At 41.1% G+C, this 21,364-nt stretch overlaps 1 protein-coding gene across 4 annotated transcripts in view; it reads left to right on the top strand.

Annotated features, from left to right (window-relative positions):
• Window positions 1-21,364, top strand: part of LOC128664167 (uncharacterized) — a 335,114-nt gene that overhangs the window by 206,648 nt on the left and 107,102 nt on the right. For all 4 annotated transcript variants that reach the window (XM_053718925.1, XM_053718924.1, XM_053718927.1 and 1 more), the window contains exons 8-9: window positions 14,650-14,812; window positions 16,301-16,421. In XM_053718925.1, the coding sequence (XP_053574900.1) occupies window positions 14,650-14,812; window positions 16,301-16,421 (284 nt within the window). The remainder of the gene's footprint in view (window positions 1-14,649; window positions 14,813-16,300; window positions 16,422-21,364) is intronic.

Below are 21,364 nucleotides of genomic sequence, written 5' to 3'. Positions count from 1 at the left end.
ATTCAAGGAACTACCCCCAAGGGGAAGGTTCCACATTTCTCACTTATCTTCAAACCAAATAAGTAGACAGGCATTCTTACATTGTGTAGAAGACCTGTTAAAGATGGGAGTGATACACCCAGTTCCAACTGTGGAACAAGGTCAGGGGTTTTTACTCAAATCTGTTTGTAGTTCCCAAAGAAGAGGGAACTTTCAGACCAATTCTTTATTTAAAAATTCTAAACAAATTTCTCAGAGTTCCATCGTTCAAAATGGAAACCATTCGAACAATTTTACCTACAATCCAGGAGGGTCAATATATGACTACCGTGGATTTAAAGGATGCGTATCTACATATTCCTATCCACAAAGATCATCATCAGTTCCTAAGGTTCGCCTTTCTGGACAAACATTTTCAGTTTGTGGCTCTCCCATTCGGACTAGCCACTGCTCCCAGAATTTTCACAAATGTGCTCGGGTCCCTTCTAGCGGTTCTAAGACCAAGGGGCATTGCAGTGGCACCTTATCTGGACGACATTCTAATTCAAGCGTCGTCTCTTTCCAAGGCAAAGGCTCATACAGACATTGTTCTAGCCTTTCTCAGATCTCACGGGTGGAAGGTGAACGTAGAAAAGAGTTCCCTGTCTCCGTCGACAAGAGTTCCCTTTTTGGGAACAATAATAGATTCTTTTGAAATGAAGATCTTCCTGACAGAAGTCAGAAAGTCAAAGCTTCTAAACGCTTGTCAAGTTCTTCTCTCTATTCTGCAGCCTTCCATAGCTCAGTGCATGGAAGTAGTAGGGTTGATGGTTGCAGCAATGGACATAGTTCCTTTTGCTCGAATTCATCTAAGACCATTACAACTGTGCATGCTCCAGTAGACAGGATCACCTGTCTCAGGGAATGAGTTTCTGCAGACCAAAGTGGGTCATTGTCACGACCGACGCCAGTCTATCAGGCTGGGGCGCGGTCTGGGATTCCCTGAAAACTCAGGGTTTATGGTCTCGGGAAGAGTCTCTTCTCCCGATCAACATCCTGGAACTGAGAGCGATATTCAATGCTCTCCGGGCTTGGCCTCATCTAGCGAAGGCCGGATACATAAGATTCCAGTCAGATAACATGACGACTGTAGCTTACATCAACCATCAGGGAGGAACAAGGAGTTCCTTGGCGATGAGAGAGGTATCCAAGATCATCAAATGGGCGGAGGATCACTCCTGCCACCTATCTGCAATCCACATCCCAGGAGTAGACAACTGGGAGACTGATGTTCTGAGTCGTCAGATTTTTTATCCGGGGGAGTGGGAACTCCACCCGGAGGTGTTTGCCCAGTTGACTCAATTATGGGGCATTCCAGACATGGATCTGATGGCGTCTTGTCAGAACTTCAAGGTTCCTTGCTACGTGTCCAGATCCAGGGATCCCAAGGCCACTCTAGTGGATGCATTAGTGGCGCCTTGGTCGTTCAACCTAGCTTGTGCGTTCCCACCGTTCCCTCTCCTTCCCAGGCTTGTAGCCAGGATCAAACAGGAGAAGACCTCTGTGATTCTGATAGCTCCTGCGTGGCCGCTCAGGACTTGGTATGCAGACCTGGTGAATATGTCATCGGCTCCACCATGGAAGCTACCTTTGAGACAGGATCTTCTAGTACAAGGTCCATTCGAACATCCAAATCTAATTTCTCTGCAGCTGACTGCTTGGAAATTGAACGTTTGATTTTATCCAAGCGTGGGTTTTCAAATTCAGTGATAGATCCAGAAAACCTATGTCTAGAAAGATTTACCATAAAATATGGAAAAGATATATCTGTTGGTGTGAATCCAAGGGATTCTCCTGGAGTAAGATTAAAATTCCTAAGATCCTCTCCTTTCTCCAAGAAGGTTTGGATAAGGGATTGTCAGCGAGTTCTCTAAAAGGACAGATTTCTGCTTTATCTGTCTTGTTATACAAACGACTGGCAGCTGTGCCAGAGGTACAAGCTTTTGTACAGGCTTTGGTGAGAATCAAACCTGTTTACAGACCCTTGACTCCTCCTTGGAGTCTAAATTTAGTTCTTTCAGTTCTTCAGGGGGTTCCGTTTGAACCCTTACATTCCATAGATATCAAGTTGCTATCTTGGAAAGTTCTGTTTTTGGTTGCTATTTCTTCTGCTAGAAGAGTTTCTGAATTATCTGCTTTGCAGTGTGATCCACCCTATCTGGTGTTCCATTCAGATAAGGTTATTTTGCGTACCAAGCCTGGTTTTCTTCCAAAAGTTGTTTCCAACAAGAATATTAACCAGGAAATAGTTGTTCCTTCTTTGTGCCCGAATCCAGTTTCAAAGAAGGAACGTTTGTTACACAATTTAGATGTAGTCCGTGCTTTAAAGTTCTATTTAGAAGCAACAAAGAATTTTAGACAAACCTTATCCTTGTTTGTCGTTTTCTCTGGTAAGAGGAGAGGACAAAAAGCTATTGCTACCTCTTTTTCTTTCTGGCTCAAAAGCATTATCCGATTGGCTTATGAGACTGCCGGACGGCAGCCTCCTGAATGAATCACAGCTCACTCCACTAGGGCTGTGGCTTCCACATGGGCCTTCAAGAACGAGGCTTCTGTTAATCAGATATGTAAGGCAGCGACTTGGTCTTCTCTGCACACTTTTGCCAAATTTTACAAATTTTATATTTTGCTTCTTCGGAGGCTGTTTTGGGAGAAAGGTTTTGCAAGCCGTGGTGCCTTCTGTTTAGGTAACCTGATTTGCTCCCTCCCTTCATCCGTGTCCTAAAGCTTTGGTATTGGTTCCCACAAGTAATGGATGACGCCGTGGACCGGACACACCAATGTTGGAGAAAACAGAATTTATGCTTACCTGATAAATTACTTTCTCCAACGGTGTCCGGTCCACGGCCCGCCCTGGTTTTTTAATCAGGTTTGAAAATTTTTTCTTTTTCTTTATACACTACAGTCACCACTGCACCCTATAGTTTCTCCTTTTTCTCCTAACCGTCGGTCGAATGACTGGGGGGCGGAGCCAGAGGGGGAGCTATATGGACAGCTCTTGCTGTGTTCTCTCCTTGCCTTTCCCTGTAGGGGAGGAGAATATCCCACAAGTAATGGATGACGCCGTGGACCGGACACACCGTTGGAGAAAGTAATTTATCAGGTAAGCATAAATTCTGTTTTTCCTGTTATTCCATTCTGAAATGATGAGTTTTTCAGTTCATGTTAGAAATGGAAGTGCACAACCATTGGCTGCACACTCTAATAACCTATTTATAACTGTTCCTAATTGGCCACAGCAGAGAAGGTAACCTAAGTTACAACATGGCAGCTCCCATTTTTTTATAGACACTAAGGGGCCGATTTATCAAGGGCCGAATGGCTCCTGATGTCCCTGTTTCGGCACAAGCCTTCAGGCTCTCCGGAAACAGCAGTTAAGAAGCAGCGATCTTAAGACCGCTGCTCCTTAACTCGTCCACCGCCTCTGAAGCTGCGGTCTGCGATCGTGTACAATCTGCAGGGGCGGCATTGCACAAGCAGTTCATTAGAACTGCTTGTGCAATGTTAAATGCCGACAGCGTATGCTGTCAGGATTCAGCGATGGTAGCGTATCATGTCCGCCAGACTTTGCTAAATCGGCCCCATTAACTTTACACTTATTTCTCCAACATAGGTGTGTCCGGTCCACGGCGTCATCCTTACTTGTGGGATATTCTCTTCCCCAACAGGAAATGGCAAAGAGCCCAGCAAAGCTGGTCACATGATCCCTCCTAGGCTCCGCCTTCCCCAGTCATTCTCTTTGCCGTTGTACAGGCAACATCTCCACGGAGATGGCTTAGAGTTTTTTGGTGTTTAAATGTAGTTTTTATTCTTCAATCAAGAGTTTGTTATTTTAAAATAGTGCTGGTATGTACTATTTACTCTGAAACAGGAAAGAGATGAAGATTTCTGTTTGTAAGAGGAAAATGATTTTAGCAACCGTTACTAAAATCGATGGCTGTTTCCACACAGGACTGTTGAGAGGAATTAACTTCAGTTGGGGGGAAACAGTGAGCAGACTTTTGCTGCTTGAGGTATGACACATTTCTAACAAGACTCGGTAATGCTGGAAGCTGTCATTTTCCCTATGGGAACCGGTAAGCCATTTTCTTAGTTTAAGTAAAAGAATAAAGGGCTTCATTAGGGCTTAAAAAACTGGTAGACATTTTTCTGGGCTAAAACGATTACTTTACTAAGTATATTTGGCAGATTATTACTTTTAATAGTTGTTAAATCTTGGGGATTGTTTTAATAAAAACGGCAGGCACTGTATTGGACACCTTTTTCACTGGGGGCCTTTTCTAGTCATAGACAGAGCCTCATTTTCGCGCCTTTAATGCGCAGTTGTTTTTGGAAAGCATGGCATGCAGATGCATGTGTGAGGAGCTAAGAACCACTGAAAAAGCTTATAGAAGGCATCATTTGGTATTCCCCTCTGGGCTTGGTTGGGTCTCAGCAAAGCAGATACCTGGGACTGTATAGGGGTTAATTGTAAAAACGGCTCCGGTTCCGTTATTTTAAGGGTTAAAGCTTTCAAATTTGGTGTGCAATACTTTTAAGGCTTTAAGTTACTGTGGTGAAATTTTGGTGAAATTTGAACAATTCCTTCATACTTTTTCACATATTCAGTAATAAAGTGTGTTCAGTTTAAAATTTAAAGGGACAGTAACGGTTTTATTGTAAAACGTTTTTTGTGCTTTGTTGACAAGTTTAAGCCTGTTTAACATGTCTGAACCATCAGATAACGATGTTCTATATGTATGAAAGCCAATGTGTCTCCCCATTTAAATATATGTGATATATTTGTGTCATAATGTCCAAACAAAGTAGGGATAATAATGCCATAGATATGATATTGCCCAAGATGATTCCTCTAATGAGGGGAGTAAGCATGGTACTGCATCATCCCCTTCTGTGTCTACACCAGTTTTGCCCACACAAGAGGCCCCTAGTACATCTAGTGCGCCAATACTTATTACCATACAAATTAATGGCTGTAATGGATAATTCTATTGCATGCATTTTTTTCCAAAATGCCTACTTATCAGAGAAAGCGTGATTGCTCTGTTTTAAACACTGAAGAGCATGAGGACGCTGATGATAATGGTTCTGACATACCCTCACACCTATCTGAAGGGGCCAGGAGGGAGGTTTTGTCTGAGGGAGAAATTTCAGATTCAGGGAAAATTTCTCAACAAGCAGAACCTGATATTGTAACTTTTAAATTTAAATTTCAACATCTCCACGCACTACTTAAGGAGGTATTATCTACTCTGGATGATTGTGACAATTTGGTCATTCCAGAGAAATTAGGTAAGATGGACAAGTTCCTAGAGGTTCCGGTGCCCCCCGATGTTTTTCCTATACCCAAGCGGGTGGCGGACATAGTAAATAAGGAGTGGGAAAGGCCCGGCATACCCTTTGTCCTCCCCCTATATTTAAGAAATTAGTTCCTATGGTCGACCCCAGAAAGGACTTATAGCATACAGTCCCCAAGGTCGAGGGGGGCGGTTTCTACTCTAAACAAACGCACTTCTATTCCTATAGAAGATAGTTGTGCTTTCAAGATCCTATGGATTAAAGGTTAGAGGGTTTGCTTAAAAAGATGTTTCTTCAGCAAGGTTACCTTCTACAACCAATTTCATGCATTGTTCCTGTCACTACAGCTGCGTGTTTCTGGTTCGAAGAACTAGAAAAGTCGCTTAATAAAGAATCTTCGTACGAGGAGGTTTTGGACAGAGTTCAAGCTCTTAAATTGGCTAACTCTTTTTTATTTTAGATGCCGCTTTGCAATTAGCTAGATTAGCGGCGAATAATTCAGGGTTTGCTATCGTGGCGCGCAGAGCGCTTTTGCTTAACATCCCTTTCAAGGGTAAAACACTGTTTGGCCCTGACTTGAAAGAGATTATTTCAGGCATCACTGGGGGAAAGGGCCACGCCCTTCCTCTGGATAGGTCTTTTAAGGCTAAAAAGAAGCCAAATTTTCGTCCCTTTCGCAGAAACGGACCAGCCTCAAATTCTACACCCTCTAAGCAAGAGGGTAATACTTCTCAAACCAAGCCAGCCTGGAGGCCGATGCAAGGCTGGAACAAGGGTAAGCAGGCCAAGTCACCTGCCACTGCTACCAAAACAGCATGAAGTGTTGGCCCCCGATCTGGGAAGGATCTGGTGGGGGGCAGACTTTCTCTCTTTGCTCAGGCTGGGGCAAGAGATGTTCAGGATCCTTGGGCGCTAGAAATAGTTTCTCAAGGTTATCTCCTGGAATTCAGGGAACTACTCCCAAGGGGAAGGTTCCACGGGTCTCAATTATCTTCGAACAGGCATTCTTACACTGTGTAGAAGACCTGTCAAGCACGGAGTGATTCATCCTGTTCCATTAGGAGAACAAGGGATGGGTTTTTACTCCAACCTGTTCATAATTCCCAAAAAAGAGGGAACATTCAGACCTATTTTAGATCTCAAGATTCTAAACAAGTTTCTAAGGGTTTCATCATTCAAAATGGAAACCATTCGAACGATCCTTCCTACCATCCAGGAAGGTCAATTCATGACCACGGTGGACTTAAAGGATGCGTACCTACGTATTCCTATCCACAAGGAACATTTTCGGTTCCTAAGGTTCGCCTTTCTGGACAAGCATTACCTGTGGCACTTCCATTCGGATTAGCCACTGCTCCAAGGATTTTCACAAGGGTACTAGGGTCCCTTCTAGCGGTGCTAAGACCAAGGGGCATTGCAGTAGTACCTTACTTGGACGACCTCCTGATTCAAGTGTCGTCTCTGTCAAAAGCAAGGGCTCATACGGACATTGTCCTAGCCTTTCTCAGATCTCACAGGTGGAAAGTGAACATAGAAAAAAGTTCTCTGTCCCCGTCAACAAGAGTTCCCTTCTTGGGAACAATAATAGTTTCCTTAGAAATGAAGGTTTTTCTGACAGAGGCCAGAAAATCAAAACTTCTAAGCTCTTGTCAGGTACTTCATTCTGTTCTTCTTCCTTCCATAGCGCAGTCCATGGAAGTAATAGGGTTGATGGTTGCGGCAATGGACATAGTTCCTTTTGCACGAATTCATCTAAGACCATTGCACCTGGGCATGCTCAGACTGTGGAATGGGGATTATACAGACTTGTCTCCGACAATACAAGTAGATCAAATAACCAGAGATTCACTCCGTTTGGTGGCTGACCCTGGACAACCTGTCACAGGGAATGAGCTTCCGCAGACCAGAATAGGTCATTGTCACGACCGACGCCAGTCTGGTGGGCTGGGGCGCGGTCTGGGAACCCCTGAAAACTCAGGGTCTATGGTTTCAGGAAGACTCTCTTCTCCCGATAAACATAATGGAACTGAGAGCGATATTCAATGCTCTCAAGGCTTGGCCTCGACTAGCAAAGGCCAAATTCATAAGGTTTCAATCAGTCATCATGACGACTGTTACATATATCAACCATCAGGGGGGTAACAAGGAGTTCCCTGGCGATGGAGGAGCATCCGGGGGAGTGGGAACTCCATCTGGAAATCTTTGCCCAAATAACTCAATTATGGGGCATTCCAGACTTGGTTCTGATGGCCTCTCGTCAGAACTTCATGGTCCCTTGTTACGGGTCCAAATCCAGGGATCCCAAGGCGACTCTATTGGATACAATAGTAGCACCTTGGATCTTCAACCTAGCTTATGTATTCCCACCGTTTCCTCTCATTCCCAGGCTGGTAGCCAGGATCAATCTGGAGAGGGCTTCGGTGACCTTGATAGTTCCTGTGTGGCCACGCAGGACTTGGTATGCAGACCTGGTGAATGTGTCATCGGCTCCACCATGGAAGCTACCTTTGAGACAGGACTTTCTTATTCAGGGTCCATTCGAACATCCGAATCTGGTTTTCCTCCAACTGACTGCTTGGAGTTTGAACGCTTGATTTTATCAAAGCGTGGGTTTTCAGATTCTGTAATAGATACTCTTATTCAGGCTAGAAAGCCTGTAACTAGAAAAATTTACCATAATATATGGAAAAAATATATCTGTTGGTGTGAATCTAAAGGATTCCCATGGAACAAGATAAAAATTCCTAAGATTCTTTCCTTTCTACAAGAAGGTTTGGAGAAAGGATTTTCTGCGAGTTCTCTGAAGGGACAGATCTCTGCTTTATCTGTTTTACTTCACAAAAGGCTGGCAGCTGTGCCAGACGTTTAAGCGTTTGTTCAGGCTCTGGTTAGAATCAAGCCTGTTTACAGACCTTTGACTCTTCCCTGGAGTCTTAATCTAGTTCTTTCAGTTCTTCAAGGGGTTCCGTTTGAACCCTTACATTCCATAGATATTAAGTTATTATCTTGGAAAGTTTTGTTTTAGGTTGCAATTTCTTCTGCTAGAAGAGTTTCTGAGTTATCTGCTCTGCAGTGTTCTCCGCCCTATCTGGTCCATGCAGATAAGGTGGTTTTTACGTACTGAGCCTGGTTTTCTTCCGAAGGTTGTTTCCAACAAAAATATTAACCAGGAGATAGTTGTACCTTCTTTGTGTCCGAATCCAGTTTCATAGAAGGAACGTTTGTTACACAATTTGGACGTTGTCCGTGCTCTAAAATTCTATTTAGATGCTACAAAGGATTTCAGACAAACATCTTCCTTGTTTGTTGTTTATTCTGGTAAAAGGAGAGGTCAAAAAGCAACTTCTACCTCTCTATCTTTTTGGCTTAAAAGCATCATCAGATTGGCTTATGAGACTGCCGGACGGCAGCCTCCTGAAAGAATCACAGCTCATTCCACTAGGGCCGTGGCTTCCACATGGGCCTTTAAGAACGAGGCTTCTGTTGATCAGATATGTAAGGCAGCGACTTGGTCTTCACTGCACACTTTTACCAAATTTTACAAATTTGATACTTTTGCTTCTTCTGAGGCTATTTTTGGGAGAAAGGTTTTGCAAACCGTGGTGCCTTCCATCTAGGTGACCTGATTTGCTCCCTCCCATCATCCGTGTCCTAAAGCTTTGGTATTGGTTCCCACAAGTAAGGATGACGCCGTGGACCGGACACACCTATGTTGGAGAAAACAGAATTTATGTTTACCTGATAAATTACTTTCTCCAACGGTGTGTCCGGTCCACGGCCCGCCCTGGTTTTTTTAATCAGGTCTGATGATTTATTTTCTTTAACTACAGTCACCACGGTATCATATGATTTCTCCTATGCAAATATTCCTCCTTTACGTCGGTCGAATGACTGGGGAAGGCGGAGCCTAGGAGGGATCATGTGACCAGCTTTGCTGGGCTCTTTGCCATTTCCTGTTGGGGAAGAGAATATCCCACAAGTAAGGATGACGCCGTGGACCGGACACACCGTTGGAGAAAGTAATTTATCAGGTAAACATAAATTCTGTTTTTGTCACTATTTAAATAACTAATGAATCATTCTGTCTAGCATTTATTTAGGGCTAGATTACAAGTGGAGCAATATCGTTAGTTCTAGGAGAGTAAACACGATCATGAGGTTGCAGTGTTCTTTATGCTTAAATCAATATTACAAATGGCGTGCTGTCAAAATTACTGCATATTAGTTTGTGTGAACTCTCTGTAATTTACATTCCCCATATTTTCTATGGGTAACGTAAAGTGCTATTATGCACTTATTTTTCAAGTTGAAAGTAAATGTGATTGTGTGAGCACAATCAAATTTACCGTTCAAACTTTTTAAGCAACCTGAATGGAGTGTATATGTATAGAGTTTGTCCAGAAAAAAACAGTTACACTAAACTACACTATTAACCCCTAAACCGCCATCCCCGCCATATTGCTGCTTTAAAAAGGGAAACATATGAAAAATACATGTCAATGTTTAAAGAAATGTTTTGAATAATGTTCCATTATAAGAACCCTGATATATGTATTTTTCATTTGTGTCCCTTTTTAAAGCGGAAATATGGTTACCCTACCCACATCGCAAACTATCTTTGTACACTATTAACCCCTTAACGCCATCCCCCACATTGCAAACTACCTATGTACACTATTAACCTCTATAGATTGCAATGTCTAAACTACACTATTAACCATAAACCGCCATCCCCCCACATCGCAAAGTAATACACTAACATCTAAACCCCCTAATTTAACCCAAAATAAACTACCCCTACCTTTACCAAACAAAATCCTAACTACCTTAAAAAAATTAAACCCTACCTGTGAAATTAAAGTGAATGTAAATTTTGATGCTTAAGTGCCCGGTTTTTAAAAATTAAATTAAAAACAGGGGCACTTTAATTCATCAAAATTTACATTTCACTCCTGTTGTGAAAAAAATACTTACCTATTAATCTTGACAGCAGCTCCAGCTTCCTCCACCTGTTGCAAAGCCTCTTCCTGGATCTAAAATGAGGAATCCGGCTTCCTCCAATCACATCGTTGAATCAGACACTGATTCCCCCGGGGGGGGGAAGCCATGATTGGCGGATGACCTATCCATCATTTCTGACATCAGAAATGGCTTGCGACGACCGCAGGAAGCTGGAGCTGCTGTCGAGTTTAAAAGATAAGTTTTTTTCACAACAGGAGTGAAATGTAAAATTTGATGAATTAAAGTGCCCCTGTTTTTAATCAAATTTTAAAAAAACGGGCACTTTAGCTTTAAATTTACATTCACTTTAAATAAAAACCTACTCTTACCTTTAAAAACAAACAAACTTCATAACATTGCTATTAAAATTAAACCTAACATTATAAAAAATAAACCTATGATTACCAAAAAAACTAATTACTAAAAAAAAAAAAGGCTAGCATTACAAAAAATAACAAACGCCCAGATTACGAGTTTTGCGTTATGAGCGGCTCGGTAATAACTTGCAAGTTATTTCCACCGCTCACCTTTAATAGCGCTGCTATTACAGGTTTTCCAAAAACCTGCGTTTGCGGGCAATACGGCAGCGTTGAGCTCCATGACGCACACAAATACCAACGCTGCCTTGAGCTGGTTTTACGTGCTCGTGCACAATTTCCCCATAGACATCAACGGGGAGAGCCGGCTAAAAAGCCTAACACCTGCAATAATGGAGTGTAAAGCTCCGTAACGCAGCCCCATTGATTCCTATGGGGAAAGAAAATGTATGTTTAAACCTAACACCCTAACATAAACCCCGAGTCTAAACACCCCTAATCTGCTGCCCCCGACATCGCAGACACCTACATTACACTTATTAACCCCTAATCTGCCGCCCCTGACATCGCCGCCACCTACATTACACTTATTAACCCCTAATCTGCCGCCCCCGACATCGCTGCCACCTACATTACACTTATTAACCCCTAATCTGCCACTCCCGACATCGCCTCCACCTACCTACACTTATTAACCCCTAATCTGCCGCCCCCAACGTCGGCACCGCCACTAAACTAAAGTTGTTAACCCCTAAACCTCTGGCCTCCCACATCACTAACACTAAATAAATATATTAACCCCTAAACCTAACCCTAACACCCCTAACTTTAATATAATTAAAATAAATCTAAATACAAATTACTATTATTACCAAAATAATACCTTTTTAAGACCCAATACTTACCTGTAAAATAAAACATAAGATAGCTACAATAAAACTAATAGTTACATTGTAGCTATCTTAGGTTTTTTTTTACAGGTACGTTTGTATTTATTTTAACTAGGTAGACTAGTTAGTAAATAGTTATTAACTATTTACTAGCTACCTAGTTAAAATAAATACAAAGTTACCTGTAAAATAAAACCTAACCTGTCTTACAATAAAACCTAACATTACACTAAAATGAAATAAATTAAATTAACAAAATACATTTATCTAAATTACAAAAAATAATAAACACTAAATTACACAAAATAAAAAAGAAATTATCATATATTTAAACTAATTACACCTAATCTCATAGCCCTATCAAAATAAAAAAAGCCCCCCCCCAAAAAATAAAAAATCCCCTAGCCTACACTAAACTGCCTTTTACCTGTAAAAAAAAAAATACAAACAACCCCCCAACAGTAAAACCCACCACCCACACAACCAACCCCCCCCCCAAAAAAAAACTACCTAAAAAATCTAAGCTCCCCATTGCCCTAAAAAAGGGAATTTGGATGGGCATTGAATGGGCATCTTCTATTTTCATCCTTCTGACGCGGAGCGGCTCCATCTTCAAGACATCCGGCGCGGAACATCCTCTTCTTTCGAAGGCTCTTCAAGAATGAAGTTTCCTTTAAATGACGTCATCCAACATTGCGTCCCTTGAATTCCGATTGGCTGATAGAATTCTATCAGCCAATCGAATTTAAAGGGTAAAAAATCCTATTGGCTGATGCAATCAGCCAATAGGATTGAGTTTTCATTCTATTGGCTGATTGGAACAGCCAATAGAATGCAAGCTCAATCCTATTGGTTGATTGCATTAGGATTTTTTACCCTTTAATTCCGATTGGCTGATAGAATTCTATCAGCCAATCGAAATTCAAATGACTCCATCTTGGATGATGTCAACATTGTCATTCAAAGGGTACTTCATTCTTCAAGATACATTGAAAGAAGAGGATGTCCCGCGCCGGATGTCTTGAAGATGGAGCCGCTCCGCGTCAGAAGGATGAAGATAGAAGATGCCGTCTGGATGAAGACTTCTGCCCGCCTGGAGGACAACTTCTTGCCGCTTGGATGAAGACTTCTCCCGGATTTGTTGAGGACTTCTTGCCGCTTGGATGAAGACTTCTCCCGGCTGGATGAGGATGGATGTCCAGTCTTCAAAAACTGTAAGTGGATCTCCGGGGGTTAGTGTTAGGTTTTTTTAAGGGTTTATTGGGTGGGTTTTATTTTTAGATTAGGGACTTTGGGCAATGTAAAAGAGCTAAATGCCCTTTTAAGGGCAATGCCCATCCAAATGCCCTTTTGTGAAATAAAATTAAACATAAGCTAGATACAATATAACTTTAAGTTATATTGTAGCTATCTTAGGTTTTATTTTACAGGTAAGTATTTATTTACTTTTAAATAGGAATAATTTAGGTATTAATTGTAATTTTTATTTGGGATTATTTTTATTATGTTAAAGTAAGTGGGTGTTAGGGTTAGGGTTACGTTAGGGTTAGACTTAGGTTTAGGGGTTAATAACTTTAGTATAGTGGCGGCGACATTGGGGGCAGCAGATTAGGGGTTAATAACAGTAATGTAGGTTGTGGCAATGTTAGGGACAGCAGATTAGGGGTTAATAAGTGTATGAAGGTGGCGACAAATGGGGGCAGCAGGTTAGGGGTTAATAATATTTAACTAGTGTTTACGATGCGGGAGTGCAACGGTTTAGGGGTTAATATGTTTATTATAGTGGCGCCGATGTCTGGAGCGGCAGATTAGGAGTTAATAATTTTATTTTAGTGTTTGCGATGCTGGAGGGCCTCAATTTAGTGGTTAATAGGTAGTTTATGGGTGTTAGTGTACTTTGTAACACTTTAGTTATGAGTTTTAACCCTAACCATAACTACTGACTTTCAGTTTATGGCACGGATCTTGTAGTTATAGGCTGTACCGCTCACTTTTTGGCCAGACAGGCAAACTCGTAATACCGGCGCTGTGGAAGTCCCATTGAAAAAGGACTTTTTAAAACGTGCGGTAGTTACGTTGCGTGACGGCCAAAAAAGTGTGCGGTACAGCTATACCTACAAGACTCGTAATAGCAGCGGTAGTGAAAAAGCAGCATTATGAGGCTTTTTCACTCATAACGCAAAACTCGTAATCCAGCCGAAAGTAATTACCCAAAATAAAAAAAATATTTACGCCTATTCTAATACCCTAAAAAAAACACCCCAAAATAAAGAAAAAAAACCTATTCTGAAACTAAACTACAAAGGCATTGCTCTATAGCGATTTCAGCTCTTTTAAAAAAAAAAAACTAATGTACAAAGTGCCCTGAAAAAGGCATTTGGCTTGGCATTGCCTTTAAGAGGGCATTCAGCTCCTTTGCAGCCCAGGGAAAAAAAACACACCCAAAAATTACTAAATAATTAAGTAAAAAAAAAAGTAAGGTATTAAAAAATACCTCCATTTCATCCCGGCGGTGGTCCATCTTCTTATCTTCATCCCAGCAGTGATGACAGCAGCAACAGAGGTCTCCATCTTTAGAGGTCCAACAGGGAACTCATGTGGTCCCCAGCCTCACACTGAATGCGAATGGTGAATGCAAGTTACCCCTTTTATATGGGGGTACCCTTGCATTCCTATTGGCTGATTTGAATCTTTAAATTTAAATCAGTCAATAGAATAAAAACCTTCCTTTCATTCTATTGGCTGATTTGAATTTGTAGATTCAAATCAGCCAAGGTCAACTTGTAATACCAGTGCAACCCAACGCGCAAAAGGTTTACCGCTAGCAGAATTAGCGCTTCAGCGAAAGCACTAGTTAGCACTCCATATTTAACAAATGTGCCTAAATATTTTAACATCATTGGTTGCTAAGTCATTTTACTACAAAAGCACAAATATTTTAGAAAATATATATATGTTATAGTTATAAATATATTTGACAAGCCTGAGCTCTCTTTTAATCATTGGACAGACACAATTTTGTTACGCTCATTGCAGGCCAAAATTGGATGAAACTTTTCTCTGCACACAGCTGGGTAACACATGTTCCATAGATAAATACTATATTTCTCATCTTTCTTCTGCAGAATTCCTTTGGTTGATTTTCAGACAATGAAAAGTGGTACAAGCACAGTACGGCGCCTGTCCACTCCATCTTCCGTCACAAAACCTCTTGAATTTGTTCTGACTACTGAGTGGATCTGGTACTGGAAAGACGAAACAGGATCATGGATCGAATATGGGAAATTGGTGAGATGGGAGTTTGCATCAAAATTTTCTCTCCATTGGTAACATTTCTAAATAATTTGAACACTTACATAATATGTTTTGCTTTCACTTTTGATTATTTGGTCTTACAAAACAACTAGCGGACATATGGTGTCCTTAGCAATTCTCATTGTGATACTCGTTTATGTTTGATTCTTAGAAAGGATGCTAATCATTGTTGTCAGTGGTGCGCCTAATTGAGTTATAGGGGCCGATTTATTATCGGCCGTATTGTGCCTACTCACTCTGTTTCCGTGTGAGCCTTTAGGTTCGCCAGAAACATGAGTTAAGAAGAAACCGCTGCTCCTTAACTAGTCTGTTGCCTCTGAGGCTGCAGACAGCAATCATCCCGATCGGATACTATTGGGTTGATTGACACCCCCTACAAACGGCCTATTGGCCGCAAATCTGAAGGGGGCGGCATTGCACAAGCAGTTCACCAGAACTGCTTGTGCAATGTTAAATGCCGACAGCGTATGCTGTCGGCATTCAGCGATGTCGGGCGGACATGATCGCTACAACTTATCATGTCTGTCCGACAGATGGTAAATCGGCCCCATAAAGTGCAGGTGAAAAAGAAGTTGCGTGTAATGTGCCAAAAACCTAATGACCAGAATCATTGCTTATTAGGTATATTGAAATTATCTTATTAAGAGATTAAAAGATAATAAAAATAGCTTTGGTAATTAATTTTTACACAAAAATAGATCAGTGTTAGAGAAGGGGAACTCTAGCAATTGGCAATGATACTCTGGAACAAACATTGGTACCACGAATGTGCAGTTCTTGGAGTAAAATACACGAAGAAACCAAAAAATGTGCGGGGGTAAATGCTTTTGATTTTACCTTGAAACTATAACATTTTTTAGACCAATATTTAAAAGGTGAGGTGTACTATGACATATAACTTAAAAGGGATACTGAACCCAATTTATTTTCTTTTATGATTCAGATAGAGCATGCAATTTCAAGCAGCTTTCTAATTTACTCCAATTATCATTTTTCTTCTTCGTTCTCTTGCTATCTTTATTTGAAAAACAGGAATGTAAGATTGCGAGCCGTCCCATTTTTGTTTAAGCAGCCTGGATAGCGCTTGCTGATTGGTGGCTGTATTTAGCCACCAATCAGTAAGCACTACCCACACATGTGGAATTACACTACAGTCCATTAGGTAGAGACAAAAAAAATACATTCAAGAGCTTTAATCCCTCCCACTTTCCCATAATCCCTGGAGTGAGGTAAAATCTGAAGTGCTGATCTACACTAATAAAATGTAAGTTTTAAACAACTCAGTTTAATTTTGAACACATTAAAAATAAACACCACAAGGGGCTCAGCTTTTACATTTATTTTTTAATGAGAGAAATTAATATACTTGCATGCTAGTAATAATTGCACCATCTGATTTTTTTTTTTTATTTTTAAATGGATGTCCTAAACAATTTACCTTTTTTATCTTTGCTACCACAGAATGGAAAGGAGCAGATTGCTTCAATATCGTCAGCTGTCTTGGAAAACATCTACCTGGCTGATCCCAAAGAAGTGGCTCCATTTGCCGCTGGGCAGCAGAAATATGAAATTAGTTTTAAAGGTAAGGACACAAATGTGGTAGGGAGGATTTTATAGCGTAATAGAATAGAATTCTTGTGTGTTAAAAAAAGGCACCACATTTGTGTAGTTATAACATTTATATACATTTAGTATTAGGATAACATGGTGCCATACTTATTTATTTATTTGTATTTATTTTAAAACAAAGGTAAACTGGGGCTCCCATCGTTAAAGAATAAAAACTGAATGTTTATTCTGCTAACCAATGTTTTTAAACATAGTGGGCCAGATTACAAGTGGCGCTAATAATAGCTCGGTTCGCGATAAGCAATATAGCTGGGCAGCGCTAACATAAAAGTCCATGGTAAATCCCATCCACCAAAGAAGGGTTAGCACGGCCGACATTGCTCTAGTGCCACCTATACTTTCAATGAAGATTGCAACCACACTAAATAGTTATATTACAAGTTCAAAGTTAAAGATTGCGCTCCAGCAATAGCCAAAAATGGGCTAGAATATTTATCACAACTCAAGACCTGGGGGCCGATTTATCAAGCGCCGTATGAAACTTGATGCCCCTGTTTCCGCCGAAACAGGGTCATCAAGGGCCATAACTGGTCTACCTGCTCTGAGGCCGAGGACAGAAATCAACCCGTACGAATCTGCAGGGGCGGCATTGCACCAGTAGTTTACAAGAACTGCTGGTGCAATGATAAATGCCGACACTGTATGCTGTCGACATTTATCGATGTGCAGCGGACATGATACGCTACATAATATCATGTCCTCTCGCACTATAATAAATCTACCCCCTAAAGTAAAGTGTAAGGGGCCGATTTATCAAAGGCCGAATGGCCCCTGATTCCCCTGTTTCTATGCAAGTCTTTAGGCTCGCCTTAAACAGCAATTATGAAGCGCTGCTCCTTAACTGGTCCGTCTGCTCTGAGGCTGCGGACATCAATCTGCCCGATCTCATACAATCGGGCTGATTGACACCCCCTGCTAGCGGCCGCAAATCTGCAGGGGGCGGCATTGCATAAGCAGTTCACAAGAACTGCTCGTGCAATGATAAATGTCGACAGCGTATGCTGTTGGCATTCATCAATGTCTGTCGGATCATGTTGGACAGACCTATGATAAATCGGCCCCTAAGAGTTAAAAAAAAACAGTTGCACAAAACATATCAAAAACATATTAAAATAAAGTATTACACTTGCAGATACCCCTTTTGATAAAAAAATATCATTTTAATATTGGTTAAAAAGGTTTTAAAAGGTGATATGGTATATGGCAAGGTGTTTGACTGCATAAACATATATGTGTGTGTAACCCCTTGAATAATAACGACGTCTCTGAGCCGTCGCAGAGTTTTCCACTCTGGTGCTATTGACGGCTCAGAGCCGTCGCTAGCACTCTCCCACCTTGAGGGAGATCTGGGGGCTCCCACCCGCTCCTACCCCGGCGATCGGGGCTGCATAGTGACAGACATCACGCGCAATGACGTGATGAGGTCACTGCGCAACTTTATTTAAACTTAACAATGTTAAGTATAGGAGCAGGGGGCATGCTGCTTAGAAACCTGTATCTCAGGCATCTAAGCAGCTACAGACCCCCAAAACCATTGTTGGAAAGGTAATCGCCTAACCTTTCCAACAGTGTAAGTCGTGGGGATCTGAAAGAAAAAAAAAAGTTAAAAAAATGTATTCAAAAAATATTAAAAAAGCTTAGCACCCAGGTGTGAAAGTGCTTAGCACTCAAAGGGTTAAATATGTGTTTTATACATGTCTATAAATGTGTATTTATTTGTTTATACATACACATATAAACAGATTTATAGACATGTTGTATATATACACTTTTGAGTCAAATACCTTGAAACGTAATATTTTTTTATTCATTTTTACCATATTTTAATGTGTTTTTAATAGAAATCATCACATTTCTTTGTTCTTCACTGAGAAAAAAAAATCTTATTATTTTTAAATAGATATTTCTATGTATATCTGAATATATATATATATATATATATATATATATATATATATATATATATATATATATATATATATATATATACAGTATCTCACAAATTTTTGTAAATATATATAAACCCCTCACATTTTTGTAAATATTTTATTACATGTTTACATGTACACGAAAAGAGGCTGAAGGAGCGCCTAACCAAAGGCAAGTTCTAATAACAAAGGATGTTGCCTCTGGAGTCCTCTTCCATGACGACATCACGGAGCTGGTGGATGTTAGAGACCTTGCGCTTCCCCACTTTCCATTTGAGGATGCCCCACAGATGTTCAATAGGGTTTAGTTCTGGAGACATGCTTGGCCAGTCCATCACCTTTACCCTCAGCTTCTTTAGCAAGGCAGTGGTCGTCTTGGAGGTGTGTTTGGGGTCGTTATTATGTTGGAATACTGCCCTGCAGCCCAGTCTCCGAAGGGAGGGGATCACGCTCTGCTTCAGTATGTCACAGTACATGTTGGTATTCATGGTTCCTTCAATAAACTGTAGCTCCCCAGTGCCAGCAGTACTCATGCAGGCCTAGACCATGACACTCCCACCACCATGCTTGACTGTAGGCAAGACACACTTGTCTTTGTACTCACCTGGTTGCCGCCACACATGCTTGACACCATCTGAACCAAATAAGTTTATCTTAGTCTCATCGGACCACAGGACATGGTTCCAGTAATCCATGTCCTTAGTCTGCTTGTCTTCAGCAAACTGCTTGCAGGCTTTCTTGTGCATCATCTTTAGAAGAGGCTTCCTTCTGGGAGGACAGTCATGCAGACCAATTTGATGCAGTGTGCGGTGTATGGTCTGAGCACTGACAGGCTGACCCCCCACACCTTCAACCTCTGCAGCAATGCTGGCAGCACTCATACGTCTATTTCCCAAAGACAACCTCTGTATATGACGCTGAGCACGTGCACTCAACTTCCTTGGTCGACCATGGCGAGGCCTGTTCTGAGTAGAACCTGTCCTGTGAAACCGCTGTATGGTCTTGCCCACCGTGCTGCAGCTCAGTTTCAGGGTCTTGGCAATCTTCTTATAGCCTAGACCATTTTCTCCTGTTAAGTGTAGTCAGTCCACGGGTCATCCATTACTTATGGGATATTAACTCCTCCCTAACAGGAAGTGCAAGAGGATCACCCAAGCAGAGCTGCTATATATGTGTTAGAGGAGTGTGGTTATTAAATTTAGTTTTTATTTCTTCAATCAAAAGTTTGTTATTTTAAGCAGCACCGGAGTGTGTTGCTTTTTCTCAGGCAGCATTAGAAGAAGAATCTGCCTGAGTTTGTGTATGATCTTAGCGGACGTAACTAAGATCCATTTGCTGTTCTCGGCCTTCTGAGGAGCGGGGTAACTTCAGAACAGGGGACAGCTGGCAGGGTTCACCTGCAAAGAGGTATGTTGCAGTATATTATTTTCTAAGGAATGGAATTGACTGAGAAAATACTGCTAATACCGTTAAAATGTAAGTACAGCCTTAAATGCAGTAGTAGCAACTGGTATCAGGCTGTTATGTATGTATGTTGGCACTGAGGTATTTCTGGGGAATGGCACTTCACTAAGAAAATACTGTATACATATAACTTATAGCCTTCTGCAGTAAAAGCAACTAGCAACAGGGTAAAAAAAGAGAGATAAATTAGTAGTGTGGAAAGCCAATCAACAAAATTAATGTTCTTAGTAGTCCCAGGTAAGTTAATTAAGGTATGTGGGCAAGAAACACACTGGACGTAAAAAGTCTCTCTGAGCCTGTTTAAGATGTGTTCAAATAGAGCAGGCTGTCAGAAAAAATAGTGTGTATGAAGACCAGTCCTTGATATAGACACTGAGTGGTAGTCCATAGGTATAGGATGAATACCATAAGCAGGAGGTCTCTGAAGCCCAAAATTCAATAAATAATAAATTACCTAGGTGTCACAGTGGCAAGAAAAAGGAAATTGCATTTCTCGGTGGTATCCTCAATGGTTAATATCCGTACAGTATGAGTGAGAAAAAGTGCTTGATGTGCTTAAAGTGCTTAAAGGGCCGTGATAGTCATAAGCGCTGAGAATCAAAAAGCCTTGTAGTGTAGAGCAAACAAAGAATGAGTACAGTTTGAGGCACTTATCTAAATATGGCCGGAGTATTAAACTCACTTTATGCTCGGCAATGTCTCAGCTCCTTGTCAGCATGGAGCTTCCTCTTCCTCTTCGGCTGTATTGTGGCTCCGTAGATCCGTATCACGTGATCTCCAAACAGTCAATCACTGATGAGCTCCGTAGATCCGTATCACGTGATCTCCAAACAGTCAATCACTGATGACTAGCAACAGGCTTGTTTATAACTTCATGTATTTATATTTAAAACGTTTTCTGGCATGATTATCGTTTTTAGCTTTGAGGTACTTGGTGAAAAATTTTATGGGCATTAATTTCCACTTGGCTGTCGTTTGTTTTAAATAAAGTCAGTTTATTGAGCTTCCCCACTGTTGTATTATGTGTGGGAGGGGCCTATTTTGGCGCTTTTCTACGCAGTAGAAATTCAGTCACAAGTCTTCCTTATTCTCCCTGCATGATCCAGGACGTCTCTACAGAGCTCAGGGGTCTCCAAAACTAGTTTTGAGGGAGGTAATCACTCACAGCAGACCTGTGAGACTGTGCTTTGACTGTGATAAAAACGTTTATATTTTATTTGTTATCCGTTTTTTTGGTATTAAAGGGTTAATCATCCATTTGCTAGTGGGTGCAATCCTTTGCTAAATTAATGCATTTACTGTAAAAAATTGGTTTCTATAACTAATCCGGTTCATTGTTATTTCACTGTGACAGTTTTTGTGTGCTTCTTAAAGGCACAGTAACGTTTTTTATATTACTTGAAAATTGTTTGAAAAGTATTTTCCAAGCTTGCTAGTCTAATTGCTAGTTTGTTTAAACATGTCTGACACACAGGAATCCCTTTGTGCAATATGTTCTAAGACC

The sequence above is a fragment of the Bombina bombina genome, chromosome 6, assembly GCF_027579735.1.
Source record: "Bombina bombina isolate aBomBom1 chromosome 6, aBomBom1.pri, whole genome shotgun sequence".
NCBI lineage: Eukaryota > Metazoa > Chordata > Amphibia > Anura > Bombinatoridae > Bombina > Bombina bombina.
Note: the sequence above shows the minus strand (reverse complement) of the source record. Positions and strands in the feature narration are given on the sequence as shown.